This window comes from Anolis carolinensis, chromosome 2 (genome assembly GCF_035594765.1).
Source record: "Anolis carolinensis isolate JA03-04 chromosome 2, rAnoCar3.1.pri, whole genome shotgun sequence".
Taxonomy (NCBI): domain Eukaryota; kingdom Metazoa; phylum Chordata; class Lepidosauria; order Squamata; family Dactyloidae; genus Anolis; species Anolis carolinensis.
The window spans coordinates 262053624-262073105 of NC_085842.1; the positions used below are offsets into that span (position 1 = coordinate 262053624).

Genomic DNA, 19482 nt, shown 5'->3' on the forward strand with positions numbered 1-19482 from the left:
AAAGGAAAAACTGGATGCACAGTGCATTACTTGGAACCTTCTAAAACTGAAAAATGAGCATTTTGGCACTAGATTCATCCCCACTCAGTGTGCATGACTAATGTTATTCCGGCTCAATTCTTCAGTTCCCTGGCTGCCATAGCAGCAGCCAAGGAATTGAGGAGAGCAGAACACCATGAGTGGAGGACAGACTGAGTTTGTGAGTTGACATATGATCACTCAAAGAACCACTGTTACATGTAAACAACAGCTCTCCTCCTCCTCTTCCTCCTTATTTGGGGGTCTCTGTGACTCACACAAATGGCAGATTATAAAATATTTACCATGGAGGAGGGAGTATCATGTAACACAAGAAAAAGATTGGCTCTGCCAAATGCAGCCTCAGTTCTTGACCTTACATCAATTCTATAATGCTGAATAAAAATTAAAGGCGGAGACCAAACGGCCACCTTACAATTGTCAGGTGAAACACTCAAGAAATGTCATCAAGATAGTCCTCACATTGGTCAAATGACTCTGCAGAGGGGTAAAAGGATGCAGCTGAATAGTAGCAGAAACCTACTAAGAAAAAAATTGTGGTGAAACTAATGAACGTTTCTTGGAATTTGAATAATAAATGAAATGTATGGTGGAAAGCGGCTGTCTAGTTCACATAAAATGGGACTGACATATAAGAGAATGGAGGGAATGTTCCAGGTCAGAAACAGGGTTTGGCATCAAAGAAGGTAACACAATGTCCTGGTTAAGGTTGGAAGCAGAAACAATCTTGGGCAGGAATATATCAGGCTGAAGGACCACCTTTTTTCTTCTCAAACTGAAGTAGAGTCTCAAATCTGAGAGAAGACAGTTCTCTTGCCCTACTGGTTGATGTAATGGCTATCAAAAAGGCCACATTTCAAGTAAGCCTGAAGTCACACAAATTCAAACACTCCATGGGGCAGCAGAGTAAGAGACCAGTAGATGTAGATTCTTATAACCTTTCTTGAATCTCTTTACCATAGGGTGCTGATAAACAGCCCCCTTGTTTTACAAATTTCATAAAAGTGCTGGAAGATAGCATCTTACAAAAAAGACAGAATGATCCTTCTCTACCAAAGACAACAGGAAGTCCAGGAGTGAGGAACTGGCAAATGACCAAGGGAGAAATCATGCAATGACAGAAAGTGGAGGCATTTGTGGCATTTATAAGTATACATGTGCTAAGTGGCAGATGCAGTGTCAATAATTCATCTAACCAATGCAGATGATGAAATCAGAGAATATTCACTGCACAGTTAGTTTGAGAGTCTTCAGGTCTGGGTGAGTCACCTTGCCTTTGTGTATGGTGAAGTGGTGAAGATGAAATAGGTGATGATGGAATGCTCTGTGAGACAGGTAGGAAAGGGTGGCAAACCAAAATTGTCTCAACAACCAAGGGATGACTAAAATGTACCAGGTCCTGCCCTTTCTGATTTTAACCACTGTGAGGGGAAACTTTATAAAAAATATACATAGTGTCATGGCCAGCTTGGATAGCCATGACACAGTGTTGCTAGAAGGGCCAGCAGAGGAGATGAAGGCCAGCAGCTCCCAGCAGTCTGCCCTACTTTCAGTTGAAGCAAACACTCCCCAGCAGTCTATACAAACCCTTCTAGAGGAAACTGAAGCAAGCATGTCTCAGCAAGCCTCAGAAAGGGTTAAACATACAGACACCTCTAGAGCATCAGAGCTGATAAACTGGCTGGGATTTCTGAGAGTTGTAGGCCCAAACACCTGGGAACCCACAGGTTGAGAACCACTGCTCTAGAGTATAGCATTCCTGTCATTTGGGACACAAGACTCTAAAAGTACCCCTACGGAATGAGACAAAAAACCTTGCTTAGTGAGAGAGGCCAGAAGAACAAAGCCAGGCATGACAACGTAAAGCAATGGCACCTGCCAAAGCCTGGACACTAGAGTTAGCGCATGTCAAGCTGTATTGATCTGCTAAGCTGCCAGCTATTGTGGCTCTGATTGTAAGATCATAGCTATGCTTCTAACATCATCTAGAAACCTATCCAAGTAGGATGAAATCTTTTCCCATAGGCACTATTGATAAACTTTCATGCAAGCTACATATCGCAATCTAAAGAAAAGTACTGCAGAATAATAAAACTTTCATGACATCACATCCAATTTCTTGTCCTCCTTATCCACTGGAGTGAAGTGTTGACTTTGAGAATAGCATAAACCACAACTTCCTAGCAGCTTAAAGAAGAAAAAGCAACAGCGGTATCAAAGCTGGTACTGGGACCCGATTTTAGATACATCTATAGAAAAATCAGAGACTTAAGGCTTAGCTTGGATTGCTGTGAGTTTTTTTCGGGCTGTATGGCCATGTTCCAGTAGCATCTTCCCCTGACGTTTTGCCTGCATCAGTGGCAAGCTTCCTCAGAAGTTTGTTCATTGGTCTGTTGGAAATTAGGCAGATGGAGTGTACATATATCTGTGGAAAGTTCAGGGTGGGAAAGAACCCTGTCTGTTTGAAGCAAGTGTGAATGTTGTAATTAGCAAGCTTGATTAGCATTGAGTAGCCTTTCAGCTATATAGTCCTGGTTGTTGTGGCCAGTTAACACCTCCTCTCTTTGGAAAGTGTTAACTGGCCCTTGATTGCTTGCTGCCTGGAATTCCCCTGTTTTTGAGTGGTGTTCTTTATTTACTGTCTTGATTCTGGTGTTTTTTTAATACTGGTAACCACATTTTGTTCATTTTCATGGTTTCTTCCTTTCTGTTGAAATTGACCATATGCTTGTGGATTTCAATGGCTTCTCAGTGTAGTCTGACATGATGGTTTTCAGAATGGTCCAGCATTTCTGTGTTCTCAAATAATATGCTGTGTACGGACAGGTTGCTCACCTGTAACCATGTTTCTTCGAGTGTACTCTGTGAATTCACACTAATGGAGAAGCTGCGCCTGCGCAGGTTCCGACGGAAACTCTTCCAAGCTGAAGTTCAAATTTTGGCGGTAACCACGCCCCCCTTCCCAAGGGGCATATAAGGCAGCCCCAGGCGCGCGCTCCCCAGTTCCTACGCCGCCAAGGCAACGAGAAAGGGAGAGGTTTGCCAGAGGGGAAGGAAGGGCGGGTTTGTGTGAATTCACAGAGTACACTCGAAGAAACATGGTTACAGGTGAGCAACCTGTCCTTTTTCTTCGTGTACTCTGTGAATGCACACTAATGGAGACTGACACGCTAAGGTCCCGGATGGTGGGACAAGGCAAAACTCAACAATTTAGTGAATGTCCAAACACATATTTATTAGGACATAATGAGATAACAGTCTCAAGAGACCAGTGCAATCAATTGTCCGAAAGGACCAGTGCAATGCAAACATGAGCATAGTAGAAGAGGAAAACATAACATAGAAATTTTCCAATAAACATGGTAGAAAAAAACCATTCAATTGCATAGTGCATATAAACGCTCTCCCAGGGGGGAGAGGGACAGACACATCATATCCGCCTGGATCAATAAGGCGGTACCAGGTAATAGAGCAACTGCTCAACACAATCAGGGAGAACACATCCCTAGAGGTAGGTATGGGGAAAAAACGACCGGCTGAAAACTTGAAGGAGAGGTATAGAGAGTCACCTGCGGGTGAATATAAGGAGAAAAATGTTCGAGAGTCAGGAGAGGCAAGATGAGAGTACTGATCTTGCAAAGGCCGAGTCCTTTAAGGCTTTATTGTCCAGCCTGTAGTGAGAAACAAACGTAAGAGGGTTTGACCAGATAGCCGCTTTACATATGGAGTCAAGCGGAATACCCCTAAGGAAGGCGGTTGAAGCCGAGAGGCCCCTAGTCGACCTCGGGCGGATGGATGGAGGAGGAGGACGCTTGGCTAGTTCGTAGGCCAACTCAATGGCCTGAGCAATCCAGTGGGACAGTCTTTGGGAAGAGATGGGATTACCCAACTTGTCCTGGGCATAAGCGACAAAGAGTCTTTGTGTCTTACGGATGTCCTTGGTACGGTCCCTGTAGAAGAGAAGTGCCCTTCGAACGTCGAGAAGGTGCAGTTTTTGTTCTAGAGGAGAGGAGGGGTTAGAGAAGAAAGCTGGTAGGACAATGTCTTGATTGAGGTGGAAAGCTGACACCACCTTAGGGAGAAAGGTAATGTCCGGGCGAAGAACAGCGCGGTCATGGTGAAAGCGTAGATAAGGCTCGTCGACCCTGAGAGCAGCAAGCTCGGATGGCCGTCGTGCCGACGTGATCGCCACTAGAAAGGCCAACTTCCAGGAGAGCAGACGGAGATCGGTCGAGGCAAGCGGTTCGAAGGGAGCAGAAGTGAGTTGAGAAAGTACAAGTTCGAGATTCCAGCCCGGCGTAGGTGGTAGCGACGGCGGGCAGATGTTATTGTAGCCTCGGAGAAAGGTTTTGATCAAGTGATGAGAAAAGAGAGATGGCTGACCGTGGCGTTGAAAAGACCAGGAAAGAGCTGCGAGATAAGCTTTAATAGAAGCGAGAGAGAGTTTCTTCTCGACGAGAGTCATGAGGAAGTCGAGGACCACCGATACCGAGGTCGGAAAGGTGTCGACGTTACGGGATCGAAGAAAAGCGTGAAAACGAGAGAGTTTATATGAATAAGCCTTGGTAGTAGACGGCTTATGGGCTGCCCGAAGGACGTCTTGCAGGCTCTGCGGAAGGGAGGCTAGGTAAGAATCCTCCATGCAGTGAGATGAAGGGAGGGGAGGTCCGGGTGAAGGATTTTGCCGTCCTCCCTTGAGAGAAGGTGCGGCGAGGGAGGCAGAGGGCGAAACGTTCCTCTGGAGAGATGAAGAAGGGCCGGATACCACGGTTGGCGGGGCCAGGCCGGAGCTATGAGAATCGCTGTGACCGAGATCGAGAGAAGTCTTTCGAGGACTTTCGGTATGAGAGGAATCGGTGGAAAAAGATAAAGCATCTCCGCCGACCAGTCCAGCAGAAAGGCATCCCCTAGACAGCCGGGGAAGGAGTTCGGGGGAAGTCTCGCCCCGTAGCGGGGTAGCTGAGCGTTGTGGGGAGACGCGAAGAGATCCAGAGTAGGGCGTCCCCAGTGGAGGAACAGACCGTCGAGGATCTCGGGATCGAGCTTCCACTCGTGGGAGGAAGATGTCATCCTGCTGAGGGCATCTGCTAGGCCGTTTTGGGCGCCCGGCAGGTGGATTGCAGAGACCTGTATATCGTGGGCTATGCACCAAACCCAGAGACGGGAGGAGAGGAGCATCAGTTTCCTCGAACCCGTACCGCCCTGTTTGTTGATGTAGAATACTGCTACGAGGTTGTCCGATTGAATGAGAATGGACTTGTGACGGATGAGGCGGGAGAATGCTTTCAGGGCTTTGAGAATGGCGAGAAGCTCGAGAAAGTTTATGTGGTTGGCCCTCTCTGATGGGGACCAAAGATCTTGAACCGTTAGACCGTTCATGTGGGCTCCCCAAGCGTAAGTGGAGGAGTCCGTGGTTATGGTTAGCGACGGCGGGGCTGGATGAAATGGGAGGCCCCTGCACACGTTTTGGTGAGACGTCCACCAGGAGAGGGACTGGCGGACGAACATCGGTATCGACAGGTATCTGGAGTTGTGGTGGTAGGACGGCTTGAAAGTGTCTATAAACCACCTTTGTAGGACCCGAAGGCGCAGCCTGGCAAACGGGGTCGTGAGAACCGTGGAGGCCATGTGGCCCAGAAGGATTTGGATGGCACGGGCTCTGACTCTCCGGGCAGATCGACAAAGGGCGATGTGGTGGCGGAGAGCTAGGAATCTGTCGAACGGAAGTGAAACAGTCTCTGTGACGGAGTCGAAGAGGGCCCCGATGAACCGGATTCGGGTTGACGGGGAGAGATTTGATTTCTCGGAGTTGAGTTGGAGGCCGAGAGATTTTAGAAGACGCAGCGTGAAGGAAACGTGGTTTTCGAGAAGAACCAGATCGGGCCCGACGAGAAGCCAGTCGTCCAGATAAGGAAAGACCGTGATGCCATGTAGCCTTAGGTGGGCCGCTACGGCGGCGATGACCTTGGTAAAGACCCTCGGGGCCGTAACGAGCCCGAAGGGTAAAACGGTAAATTGGTAGGTTTGGTCGAGCACTTTGAAACAGAGGAAGCGTCTGTGCGTCTCCCGTATCGCCACGTGGAAGTAGGCGTCTCGTAAGTCTATGGAGGCAAAGTAGTCTCCCCGCTGCAGCATCGGGAGGATAGAGGCAATAGAGACCATCCTGAATTTGGAAGGGCGAATGAATATATTGAGGGCCCTTAAGTCCAGAATGGGGCGTAGCCCGCCTCCTCTCTTCGGGACTGTAAAGTATCTGGAGAAGAAACTTAAAGGGTCCAGTTCGGGAGGGGAGGGACGGATGGCGCCCTTGGCTAGTAACGCCTCGACTTCGGCCAGTATCTCTGGGGAAGGAGTTGAGTGGAGAATGCAACCTGTAGGTGGGAGGTCCGTGAATTCTAAGGCGTAGCCGTCTTGGACAATGCGAAGAACCCATGCATCTGAAGTAATAGAGTCCCAGTGATTGTAGAAGGGGGCTAGGCGGTCTGCAAAGGCGCCGGAGGGTCGAGGCAGCGTGGGCTCTGCATCGGTAACGGGCGAGGAGCTTTGGCAGGGGTTGCGTCAGGTACGCCGGTTAGCCTGCGGAGGAGCGGGGGTGGTTCGACCGCGTTGCTTTTGCGGATGAGGTCCCCGACGAGGTTGGTGATGGGTTTGATTATTCGAGCCCGAAGGCCGCCTGAAAGAGTGGTGTCTGAAAGATTGCGGCGGGAAGCGGCGGGAGCGGTGCGGGAACCAGCGGGTGCGCTGAGGTTGCGGTTGGTCGCCACATTTAGACGCAAGAATTTTAAAGTCATGATTAGACTTGAGTTTGTCATCGGTACCGGAGTTAAATAGTCCGAGCGCGTCAAAGGGAAGGTCTTCAATGACCTGTCTGGAAGATGAGGAGAGGCCCGAAGACCTGAGCCAGGCGTGGCGGCGGATGGATATCGCGTGGGCAATCATCTTGCCCGCAGTATCACCTGTATGCTTCGCCATTTGTATTTGGTGGTGAGCAAGCGAGTCTGCTTCCTGTTGGAGGGTAGTGAGGACGGAGCGGTCTTCGTCCGACATCTTAGCGAAGAAGGGTTGTGCCTTCTCCCAGATAATCTGCTGGTAGGCACCCATGCAGGCTCCATAGTTCGCCATGCGGCAAAGCAAAAGGGCTCCGGAGTAAAGTTTTCGACCCACGGCGTCGAAGCGCTTCCCTTCTCTGTCGGCCAGAGTGTTCGACTGACGACCTGAGGATTGGGAGGCCTTAACGACCAGGGAGTTGGGGTCGGGGTGGTGTTTGAGCCATTCCAAGGTATCATCGTCGGTACGGTACCAAGTCTCGATCCTCTTCGAGGTCGGAGGAATGGAGGAAGGGGTTTTCCAGGAGGCCTGGATAACGTCCAACAGATAAGGCAGGAAAGGGAGTAACGTGGCCGGCGGAGCTTGGGCCTGCACCCTTTTGAAAACTGGATCAGACACTGCTTTGGAAGTCTGCTTGATCTCCAAACCCAGGGCGTCGGCCATTCTGACCATTTGATCAGAGAAAGCACGAATATTGTCAGTAGGAGAAGGCGGGTCCGCCTCATACGCGTCGTGGGGAGGAGAGAGGTCGAGACCGAGAGAGACCACCGAGGCCGAGAGGACAGAGTCTGGGCGGTCAACATCAACATCTTCCTCCTCAGCCCCTTGGGGGGACTGAGGGGGAGAAGAAAGCACAGTCTCGGGAGGAGGCATGGCCTCGCGGGAAGAGAGGGTTGGGAGCCGAGGATCCTTGGAGGCTGAGGCCTGAGCTGCTCGAGCCAGGCGAGCCGTTTGTCTGCCACGCTCCGGTGTCGAGGTGGGAGGGAAAAGCTGTTGGCGCGACGAGTGAGGCGGCGCAAGGGGCTCCGGCAACGGCACCCTGACCACCGTTTGGGTAGAGTGGTGGGGTGAGTCCTGCAGCTCCCCGTCAGACAGGGGGTGCAATGGAGATTGAGAAACATCTCTAGGCCTCTGTGCTGGCACAATTGGAGAGGATCTTCTCGAGGAGGTTGCCGAGGAAGATGGCTGGCCTCTCCTTGAGGAGGCCGAGGAAGAGGAGCGCTGAGTCAGCCGTTTCTTTGTCGGCGGTTGTTTGGATGCAACCCTCAAGGACTTGCCAGGTGTGGGAGGAACCACAGCTGAGTCAGATTGCGCTCGACGAGACTCCTCGTGAGCCCTCTTAAAGGCTATCTTGATAGCAGAGGAGGACGGAGGGGAGCCGATACGAGAACGGATCGAGGTCACCGAAGCCAAAGAGCTCGACGTCGAGGAAGGCCCCACCTTTCCGGAGCGGGTCGATACGGTAGCCGTCGTCACCGTACACGGTGGCTTGACCGGCTTAGCGGCTCTGGAGGTCTTGGACGCCCTGGACGAGACCGAGGAGGCTTTAGCTGACGGAGGCTTAGCTGGTGGCGCCGACATGGCTCTTAAGGCTGAAGACGACGACGTACCCGACGTCGACGGAGTCGGTTCTGGCGCGAGAGATTTTTCGTAAAGTGCCGCTCTAAGCCTAGCGGCTCTGTTCTTTCTGGCCTGAGCTGTGAGAGCTAGGCAGAAACGGCAGGTACTGACCACATGAGCCTCGCCAAGACAGAAGAGGCACTTGGCGTGGCCGTCCGAGTCAGGAATCTTAGCAGCACACTGCGTGCAACGCTTGAAGCGAGTAGTAGACATGCGAAGAGTCCGAAGTGAACCTTGCGGCGGAAAAAAAGGAACTGGGGAGCGCGCGCCTGGGGCTGCCTTATATGCCCCTTGGGAAGGGGGGCGTGGTTACCGCCAAAATTTGAACTTCAGCTTGGAAGAGTTTCCGTCGGAACCTGCGCAGGCGCAGCTTCTCCATTAGTGTGCATTCACAGAGTACACGAAGAAAAAAGGTTAGTTCATCAAGTACTCTGCTATAGCTGACTTCTCTGGCTGAGTTAGTCTGCAGTGCCTTTCATGTTCCTTATTTAGTGTTTGGGCAATACTGCGTTTGGTGGTTCCTATGTAGACTTGTCCACAGCTGCATGGTATATGGTAGACTCCAGCAGTGGTTAGAAGACCTCACTTCTCCTTTGCTGAACGTAGCATTTGTTGAATTTTCTTGGTGGGTCTATAGATGGTTTGTAGATTATGTTTCTTCATCAGCTTCCCTATGCGGTCAGTGGTTCCCTTGATGTATGGTAAGAACACTCTAAATAAACAGACCTCTGAACAAACCTCTGAGGAAGCTTGTCACAGGGGCAGGTGAAAACATCAGGAGAAAATGCTATTGGAACATGGCCATACAGGCCGAAAAAACTCACAGCAATCCAGTGATTCCAGCCATGAAAGCCTTCGACAATACAAGGCTTAGATTGATTGAGTTCAAACTTAAGAGTTGTAGTCCTGTGAAACATCTGGTCTGCTAACAATAGGACATCATCCATTGACAAGATCAAGTCGTGATCCCTGACAACTGCTTCAGGAGACTGAGGCAGAACTGTTAGAAGTTTTAGAGAATGCATCAGGTCTCAAAGGCTCAGGTTATCGTGTTACATATAATTCTGGAAAAAAAAACCAAATGGGAGTGTGGCACCTTATGGGCCCAATAAGGAAATCACTTTAGGTTGTCTGGTGATGACATGACTATGATAGAGAGGCTTCAAATAATTTTAAGTATATTCATGATAGCAGAAAGAGCCCCTAGAAGGAAACTGTTTTAATGTAACTGCTTATTTTTAATTGATTGTTTTATATGACATTGAGTTGTTGCCTATCTGTAAGGCCGCTCTGAGTCCCCTTCAGGGTGGGAAAGAGATATGGTAAATAATAAATAAAATGGCATGGAGAAGCAATCCTGCAGTGGTAGCCCCTGGCTCTTTCCATATCTGGTCTTCCACACCAGGTTTCATTTCTACAGTATAGGCAAACACTTTATTAATCCCAAGACAAGGTTTGCGATACCATAGGCAATGAGACCAAGAATAGGAGGATCTTGAATCATAGTTGTGTGAACTGTCTGATTGTAACATGGATGGATCAACAACACCAATGAGGTGAGTGTTACTCAGGGTCTGGAGACTATGGCAGATTACACTTGTAGTGAAATGGAAGGCTGAGGAGGAGGAGAAAGGAGCCTAAACTCTTTTGGTGTCTTCTGGATGGTATGCTCCTGAGTTTTACCAGGGAGAGTTGTGCTGGTGTCTAAGGGCTTGCTTGGTGTGAGAAGGACTAGGGTCTGATCAAAAAGACAGGATGGTCCATACTTTCCTGAGACGTCCAAGGTCTCAATATTGAGTCTAATAATTATCTCTTCAGCACAAGTCAGATTGTCCAATCCGAAGTGCTCAGTATCAATTCAGAATTTAAGGATGCAGATTAAGTAGAAGACAGAGAAGAAATGCCAACTAAGGTTGAATATAAAAGCCTATCCTTGGCAGCACAGTTACTGACCTGAACAGTCTTTTCTCACTGAACAGCCTTTAGTTGTTCCTTAGGGATGACAACTGACAATATGAACATTGTGCCACTCCTTCAAATACAAGAAGCACTTAAAGTGGCTGTCCTTTTCCAGGATTTTAACTAACAAGAAGAACACTTCTTAAATAAGCCTCTTTTCAGATGTTTTATTTTATAAGATGAGACCTGAGAGAACAGTCAGTTGAATTCTGAGTCATAACTGAAGAACAATGCCCAAAAGCTTAAAGGACAGGAGATATCAATTGTCAAGAGAAAAGGAAGCCCAAAATTCAGACATAAGAAGAAAAACTCCAATGAGTGAAATGATTTCAAAGCCAATGCTACAGATGAAAAAAAGAAACTGAGGAATTGAGTGGGTGTCATTTTACTCATGCACAAACTATCATTACATGCTCATTTCCCATGCAGTCTAAAAAGTTCCAAATGATGCACCGCAGGTCACCCATTTGTGTGAGTCACAGAAACCACAAAGAAGCAGATTATAAGAAGTTTGTTCATAATGTATCATTCATATTACTTATTGCTCTATATGAAAAATAAACAATATGAATCTTGTTGCATCTCAAACATGTCATCTACTGGAATCTGGAAAACAAACTGTTTTCTGAGATTTTCATAACTACTATGCAATCTGTGTTGTTATCTCAAGTTTTCAACAGTTTATAATGAATAAAACAAAAGCTACACGAAACATCTTTATGTGACTAATTTTGATACAGTCTATTTTAAATCCACAGTCAATGCTGTGTTTTATTAAGTATCTTATTTAAATTATTAGGGGTTTTATATGCTGCTTTATGTATATATATATTTTATGTAAATTGAAATGGTTATTATTTCACTGTATCTTGTATATTTTATTGCACTACTATGTGCTTCTGTAAGCTGCCCAAAGTCACTTCTAGAAGATGGTAGTGGGATATAAATAAAGTATCATCATCATCATCATCATCATCAAAGCGTGAGCTCATATTGTTTACTATGTAAACATAGACATATTTTGAAATCTCATTATAACCAATTCATTATCATTTTCACTGGTTTCAGTGTTATAATTAAAGACAGTGCAAAGACAATACTAAAAGATTTCAAATGATTTGTAAAGCAAAACTAAATATAAATGAGGGGCAATCAATACCTCTGCTGCAAAACAGAGCAGAAAGATTCAGGATTTGGCTTATCCTTTTCATACGATTATTGAGGATCATCAGACTTTACAAAGTTGTGAGACAATTTCATTTCATCATTCTCAATCATTTTCATCTTCCTATGGAATTTAAGGTTGCAGAAATTATTGATCTCCTTTAGATGAGATCTGATTCTAAGTTCTTCTGCAAAAGTTTGCCTTGTGACTATGACTTCCATTATGCTAAACACAGGATGCAGATATACAGTGTTCCCTCACTTATCGCTGGGGTTAGGTTTCAGGACCACCCGCAATAAGTGAAAATCCGTGAACTAGGGATGCTTTATTTAAATATTTATACATTATTTTAGTAGTTATACACTATTTTAAGTCTTTATCAACCAATCGTGTGTTGATAAATCTCCTCCTTCTTCTCCCATTGCCGCTTGGGCTCCTTTTCTCTTCCTTTGGTTTCTCCTTCCTCCCTTCTTAGGCTGTAAATTGTAATTTTTTATGATTTATAATACAGTGCTCCCTCGCTACTTCACGGTTCACTTTTCATGCCCTCACTGTTTTGTGGGTTTTCAATAAATATTAATGTACACCATTTATTGAGCTATTTTCACTGTTTCACAGGTTTTTGCAGTGTGCAAAGGGTTTTGGAAGGGGGGGAAGGGAAAAATAAAGGGGGGGGAGGGTAGGGAAGGGTTGGAAATAAAAAGGGTTATTTAGCTTCCATTCTTCTTCTCTGCTGGTGTACTGTATATTTTAACTGCTAAAATAAAGTACAGACTGCATTGTAGTAAGTGGTCTGTGGTTTGCTCTCCTCCATACATAGAATAAATATAATGTCCCTACTTTGCAGATTTTCACTTATTGTGGCTTTATAGCCTTTAAGGTTTATATTCAGGGTCTTTTAGAGTTTATTGAAAAACCGCGAAATAGCGAATCTGCAAAAAAGTGAACCGCAAAGTAGTGAGGGAACACTGTATAGCCTTTAAGGTTTATATTCAGTTTTGTCCATAGCCAGCAAACAAAGCCTTTATTATCAACAGCAACTTCCTAATCAAAGTAAGCTGGATTTGGTTCTTTGTACTATATATACTTATTTACAAGGCTGAAAAATCATTTCAAATGTATCCATATGCATTTAAAGCACAGAAGTCCTGCTACATTGCAAAACACCTCAGCAATGGGCTATTGTGAAGAAAACATTTAATTTTTCCCTGACAGCTATTTTTCCTATGAAAAATACTCTTCAAAGAATAGGACACTGGCTGAGATTTCACATAACTGAAATTAAATTTCAAATTTGACTCTACATTGATCACTAAGTCAGTTTTAAACCAGTATTGAAGAAAGTGGTTTTGCTGTGCAGATATAGGAAATCCCAAAACCAATCTGAGGCTCAGATGGTGATTACATAAACCACGGAGCACTGATAAGCATTAACGGCTTTCTTTTGTGCACTATTATGAATGTTTGTTTTCTAGCAGCAGACGTTTGAAGCTGGCTTCTGAACTGCATTAAATGATCAGTGTAGATGGGGGCTTAGCCTTTTCAAGTAATTGTGGCTGCTGTTATATACCAATGACATCAAACAAACCAATATCTGATACAATAAATAAAATTCCCTTTATATTTCTATACCAAATTAAGTGTACAAATATAAACTTGTCCCTTCGTAACAGTTCATATTCAGTTACAATTTAATAAACAATATTTACCTCCAGATCCTAATTGCTTGTAGAATCTGTACTCCAAGTGCAGCTGTGGTGCTCTTGATTTCATTGGCTCCTGAAGAAACCAAGATTTTAAATGTTGAAAACCAAGATCTCAATGAAATGCTAACTAATTTAGTACCAATATTAATTAAAACTGACTGGACCAGAATTTTGATGTAAAATGGATTATGAAGAAAAATCTCTTCAACTGATATATGTTTTCCATCCCATAAGGTATTTTTACCAAAAGCTATTTATCATGTTAGGTCTAATACGATCATGTTTCGTCCTCATGACATTTGTATTCTATGCAACAAACAGAACTTCTGTGATGACCCATGGGCCTTGTAGTCCTGCTCAGGACATTGTAATTCCTGATGAAGATGAAAACTTGGGTTTTTTACCTTCCCAGTCTGAACTGGATTCCTCTCAGCCAGATCTTTCCCAGGCAGATCTGGGAACCTTGCACCTGCAAGAAAGTTGTCTCCCAGAAGTATGTCAAACAAGCCCAGAGCCTACTTCTCCCGTATTCTTGCGCCGGGAGTTTTGTAAACAACAGAGAAGTTTGGATTCAGCTTCGCGCAGGAGTGCAAGGATTGCAGCTAAGAATGTGGCCAATTAAGACTGCTTCTCGTGAGAATCTTTGGGGAGTCTCACATCTGGTCTCAGAGTTAGCTTTCGGTTCTGATTCCCAGAGAACTGCTTCGGCGGGAAAGCTAGACTCTATTTAGGTGTTTTACCCGCGTAGTAACTTCGCGGAGTCAATTCGTCAGTCTACGGAGCGGGTCGTGTCTGGACAGCGCGCTCCGATTCAAGCCTCGCTCTCGCTCAAGCCTTGCCTTGCTATCCAGCCTTCGCCTTGCTTCCCAGCCTTTGTTTACCTACGGACTTTGCCTTGTTTCCCAGGACCAATCCTTGCCTTGTACCACGGATTTTACCAAGTTATTCCACGGACCTTGTTCTTGTTCCTAGTTACCTTGTTCCACGTTCAAGCCTTGTTTCAAGTATCAAGTTATTTCCTAGCCTCGCTCAAGTTTCATGGACTAAAGGTCCTTGTCATCTCCCCTCACTTTGCTTGGCAAAGTGAGTGTTTCGGTTATTGGATTACAACTTTGGACCTTAATATTTCTTATTGGACATTGCTTTTTTGGACTAATACTGACCTTTCCTGAAAGGTCTAATTCTGGACTATTTTCTACACTTGTTTTTATTAACTTTATATATTCCTACAATAAAGATATTAGATAGATTCTGGCCTCTGTGTATGGTTATTGGTGCTCTGCAGCCTGGGTCGTGACAGTTTGACTCCGCCACCCTAAGCACCAATTAACCTCGGCCAGAATGTCTACCGGAGTCGTACCTGGGCCGAGCGGCCAGCCGGTTACCTACACCATCGACAAGGAAGAGGTGGACCGAATCCGTGATAAGCTCAATGCACAGGACGGAGAAATAAGGGGTTTGAAGGAACGCGGTGTTCGTCTTCCGGCCATGGCGTTGCCAACCAAGTTTACTGGAGAAGCTTCTAAGGTTCATGTCTTCCGTCGCCAATGTCAAGCTTATCTAGAGGCCCGTGCTGCCGAGTTTCCCCAAGAAGACATCAAAGTGGCATGGGTTTACAGTCTTCTAGATGGGCCAGCGGCCAGCTGGGCGACGGCACTGTTCGACCAAGCCTCTCCACACCTAAGATCAGCGCAACACTTCTTGGACCACCTCAAGGAGACTTGGGGAATCGAGGACAATTTGGAGGCAGCCGGTCACAAACTCCGTCGCCTTTTCCAAGGAGACAGACCTATGTCTCAGTATATAGCCGAGTTCCGAGTGCTGGCCCACAACACCGGCTGGAACGATGTAGCCCTCAGGGGACAATTCCGGGAGGGTCTCAACATTGAAATGCTGGAAGAAATCTCCAAGGTGGATCCTCCCCAGACCCTCGAGGCACTCATTGATCAATGTTTACGGGCTGAAGTCATGATTGCCAACAGAAAACAGTGGGTTCGAGGCCAGGGCAGTAGAGCCGGGGCAAAACCCCCCGCTCCCGCCAGCGTTCAGCCACGTCCGGTGTGGAGACCCCCACCGCCAACCCCATACCCCAGAGGAGGCGAGGAGGTGCCGATGCAGTTGGGCAATGTGCGTCCCAGACTAGATGCCGCCGAGAAGGCCCGTCGTCAACGCTTTAACCTCTGCTGGTACTGCGGGAACGGGGGCCACTTCGCCAGAGAGTGCCCAGCCAAAGGGAAGCCTGCCGCCCGTCTTGCGGCGGCGTCCTCCACGGAGACGAAGGCGTCTGAGCCGACTGGCGCACAGCCGGCGGGGGAAGCCAACGACCGGGTGTAGAGAGGCTCGCCAACCCGGTCAAAAAATCCATCCAAGAGCCGCCAACCGGGGTCCTGTTCCTTCTCGTGGTCACATTATGGTCAGCAAAAAGGGGACCCGTCATGATCCACGCCATGATAGTCTCTGGAGCTACCAACAATTTCATCGATAGAGAGTATGCCGACTCTCTGGGATTACAATATCATGATTTCAAGAATGCCCGTGTGGTGCAAGCCATAGACGGCCGTCCCCTCAAGACGGGCCCCGTAAGTCAGTGGTCGGAACCCACCAGGATGTGGATAAGGGAACATATGGAAGAGATTTCCTTCTTTGTTACCGAGGTCCCCCATTTCCCTGTGATTTTGGGAATTCCATGGCTGACTCTCCACGACCCTAACATCTCCTGGTCCAACAGAGAACTGCAGTTTGCTTCACCGTACTGCCAAAACCATTGCCTCGTAGCCAAGGTATGCCATGCCACAGACACCGAGCCCATCATCACCTTGCCAAAGAAGTACTCCGAGTATTGGGATGTATTCAATGAGAAAGAAGCCGAAAAATTACCCCCACATAGACCTTATGACTGTGCCATTGACTTGGTGGAGGGGGCCCCGATCCCGCGAGGGCATCTCTACTCCCTGACTGAACCAGAGCAAGAAGCTCTCAGGGAATTCCTAGAGACAAACCTTCGCAAGGGATTCATCAGACCCTCTCAATCCCCAGCCGCCTCCCCAGTGATGTTTGTGAAGAAGAAGTCAGGGGAACTACGCTTGGTGGTGGACTACAGAGCATTGAACAATATCACCAAGCGGAACAGCTATCCCCTGCCCTTAATCTCGGATCTACTGGATCGGCTTCGAGGAGCCAAGGTTTACACCAAGCTGGATCTTCGGGGGGCTTACAACTTAGTTCGCATCAGGGAAGGGGACGAGTGGAAGACCGCCTTCCAGACCAAATTCGGATTATTTGAGTCCCGAGTTATGAATTTCGGTTTATGCGGAGCCCCCGCAACGTTCCAGCATTTTGTCAATGACATTTTTCAGGACTATCTAGACAGGTTCTTGATAATCTACCTGGACGATTTTTTGGTGTTTTCCAGATCACAATCAGAACATGAGAACCACGTCAAAATGGTGTTACAACGATTGCGGGATCATGGACTTTATGCCAAGCTGGAAAAATGCGCTTTTGATCTACAAGAGGTAGATTTCCTTGGTTACCGCATCTCGCCTCTAGGGCTTTCCATGGATCCAGCCAAAGTTTCAGCAGTATTGGAATGGCGGGCGCCAACTAACAAGAAAGAGGTGCAGCGTTTCTTGGGGTTCGCGAACTACTACCGCAAGTTCATTCCAGATTTTGCCCGCTGGTCCGACCCCATCACTAGCTGCATCCGTGGAAAGCAGCCTTTCCGCTGGACTGATCAAGCAGAGAAAGGGTTCCAGCAACTAAAGAAACTATTCACCTCCCAGCCAATTCTACAGCACCCAAATCCTGGAACCCCTTTTGTGGTGCAAGCGGACGCCTCTGATGTGGCAATTGGGGCTGTACTCTTACAACCGGTGGGAGATCACCTCCACCCCTGTGCCTTTTATTCTCGTCAACTAACCACACCAGAGAGGAATTACACCATTTGGGAAAAAGAACTACTGGCCATAAAGGCAGCCTTTGAAACTTGGAGACATTGGCTAGAAGGGGCCAAATTTCCCATTGAAGTCCACACTGATCATCGTAATCTAGAACATCTAAGAACTGCCCGCAAACTAAATCAGAGGCAGCAACGTTGGGCTTTATTCTTTGAACGTTTCAACTTCCAGATCCATTATGTGACACCAGCCCAAACCAAGCAAGCAGACGCCCTGTCACGTAAACCGGAATACGCTGCAGGACGCAAGGAGACCTTTGAATCCCAACTACTACAACCTGAGAACTTTGCCACGCTCACGGTGGGGAACACCAAATCCATTCCCATTGGTTCAACTTCCCCTACTCCAGGACCCATCTGTGCTCAAGAAATCAGGGCTAGTCAGCAAGCAGATGCCTGGGCGCAGGACCAACTTCGCCAAGGTCTGCATTTCCCCTTTTCGCTTAAAGATGGGCTGCTCTGCTATAGAAATCATGTTTATATCCCACCCGGACCGGGCAGGGAAAAAGCGCTTCGTCTGTGTCATGACTGCAAACCAGCAGGACACTTCGGACTATTTAAAACTATGCATTTGATCCTAAGGGATTTTTGGTGGCCCAAGATCCGCAAGGATGTGGAAAAATATGTCAACACCTGCCCAGTATGCCAGCGCTCCAAGATACGAAGGGAGAAGCCCTCAGGGCTTTTACACCCCCTTCCTACCCCATCTCGCCCATGGGAAATAATTTCCGCGGATTTCATCACTGACCTACCACCTTCCTGTGGATTCACCACGATCTTAGTGGTGGTGGACCTATTCACCAAGTTAGCCCATTTCATTCCCTGCGAAGGCCTCCCCACGGCCAAGGAAACTGCGGATCTATTTCTTCAACATGTTTTCAGACTACATGGATTGCCCAAGAGTTTAGTCACAGACCGTGGATCTCAATTCACCTCTCGTTTTTGGAAGGCACTACAAAAACTATTGGGCATAGACTCTCGCTTATCTTCAGCTCATCATCCCCAAACAGATGGGCAAACGGAGCGCACCAATGCCACTTTGGAGCAGTATCTTCGCTGTTATGTAAACTATCAACAGGACAATTGGGCTTCTCTGTTACCACTGTCTGAGTTTGCCTACAACAATGGAGTTCAAGCTTCTACAAAAGAAACGCCGTTCTTTGCAAACTACGGCTTCCATCCACGTTTCTTCCCCCCTGTCATTGAAACTTCAGAGGTTCCCGCAGCAGAGGATTGGCTGCAGGAACTCACAGCGGTGCAACAACTTTTGCTCCAGCAACTGGATCAAGCCAAGGAGGACTATAAACGCCACGCTGACAAACATCGCCAGCCGGGCCCCGAAATCAAGGTAGGAGATCGGGTTTTCCTGTCCACTCGCTTTCTGCCCTCCCACCGCCCTTGCCGGAAGTTAGATGCCCGTTTCATTGGTCCCTATCCAGTGGTGGCGCAATTAAACCCCGTGACTTTCAAACTCCAACTTCCGCGTTCAATGCGCATTCACCCAGTGTTTCACCGTTCCCTGCTCCTTCCGGCGGATGGTGTGCGACCTGATACAGACCAACCGGCCCCCCCTCCTGTTTTGATGAATGGGGAGGAGGAGTTCGAGGTTGAGGACATTTTGGATTCTCGCTTTCACCGCCGCCGCCTACAATATCTCATTGACTGGGTGGGTTTTGGCCCTGAGGAACGCTCTTGGGAAGACGCCTCCACAGTCCATGCTCCTGATCTAACCCGTCGCTTTCATCAGACCTATCCCACCAAACCACGACCTCGCGCCTCGGGGAGAGGGCCCCAGTTTGGGAGGGGCCTTGAGGAGGGGGATAGTGTGATGACCCATGGGCCTTGTAGTCCTGCTCAGGACATTGTAATTCCTGATGAAGATGAAAACTTGGGTTTTTTACCTTCCCAGTCTGAACTGGATTCCTCTCAGCCAGATCTTTCCCAGGCAGATCTGGGAACCTTGCACCTGCAAGAAAGTTGTCTCCCAGAAGTATGTCAAACAAGCCCAGAGCCTACTTCTCCCGTATTCTTGCGCCGGGAGTTTTGTAAACAACAGAGAAGTTTGGATTCAGCTTCGCGCAGGAGTGCAAGGATTGCAGCTAAGAATGTGGCCAATTAAGACTGCTTCTCGTGAGAATCTTTGGGGAGTCTCACATCTGGTCTCAGAGTTAGCTTTCGGTTCTGATTCCCAGAGAACTGCTTCGGCGGGA

General features: G+C 47.5%; 1 protein-coding gene across 7 annotated transcripts in view; it reads right to left on the bottom strand.

The window, feature by feature from the left end:
* Positions 1-19482, bottom strand: part of csnk1g3 (casein kinase 1 gamma 3) — a 91773-nt gene that overhangs the window by 40051 nt on the left and 32240 nt on the right. For all 7 annotated transcript variants that reach the window (XM_062972140.1, XM_062972139.1, XM_008114068.3 and 4 more), the window contains exon 5: positions 13321-13390. In XM_062972140.1, the coding sequence (XP_062828210.1) occupies positions 13321-13390 (70 nt within the window). The remainder of the gene's footprint in view (positions 1-13320; positions 13391-19482) is intronic.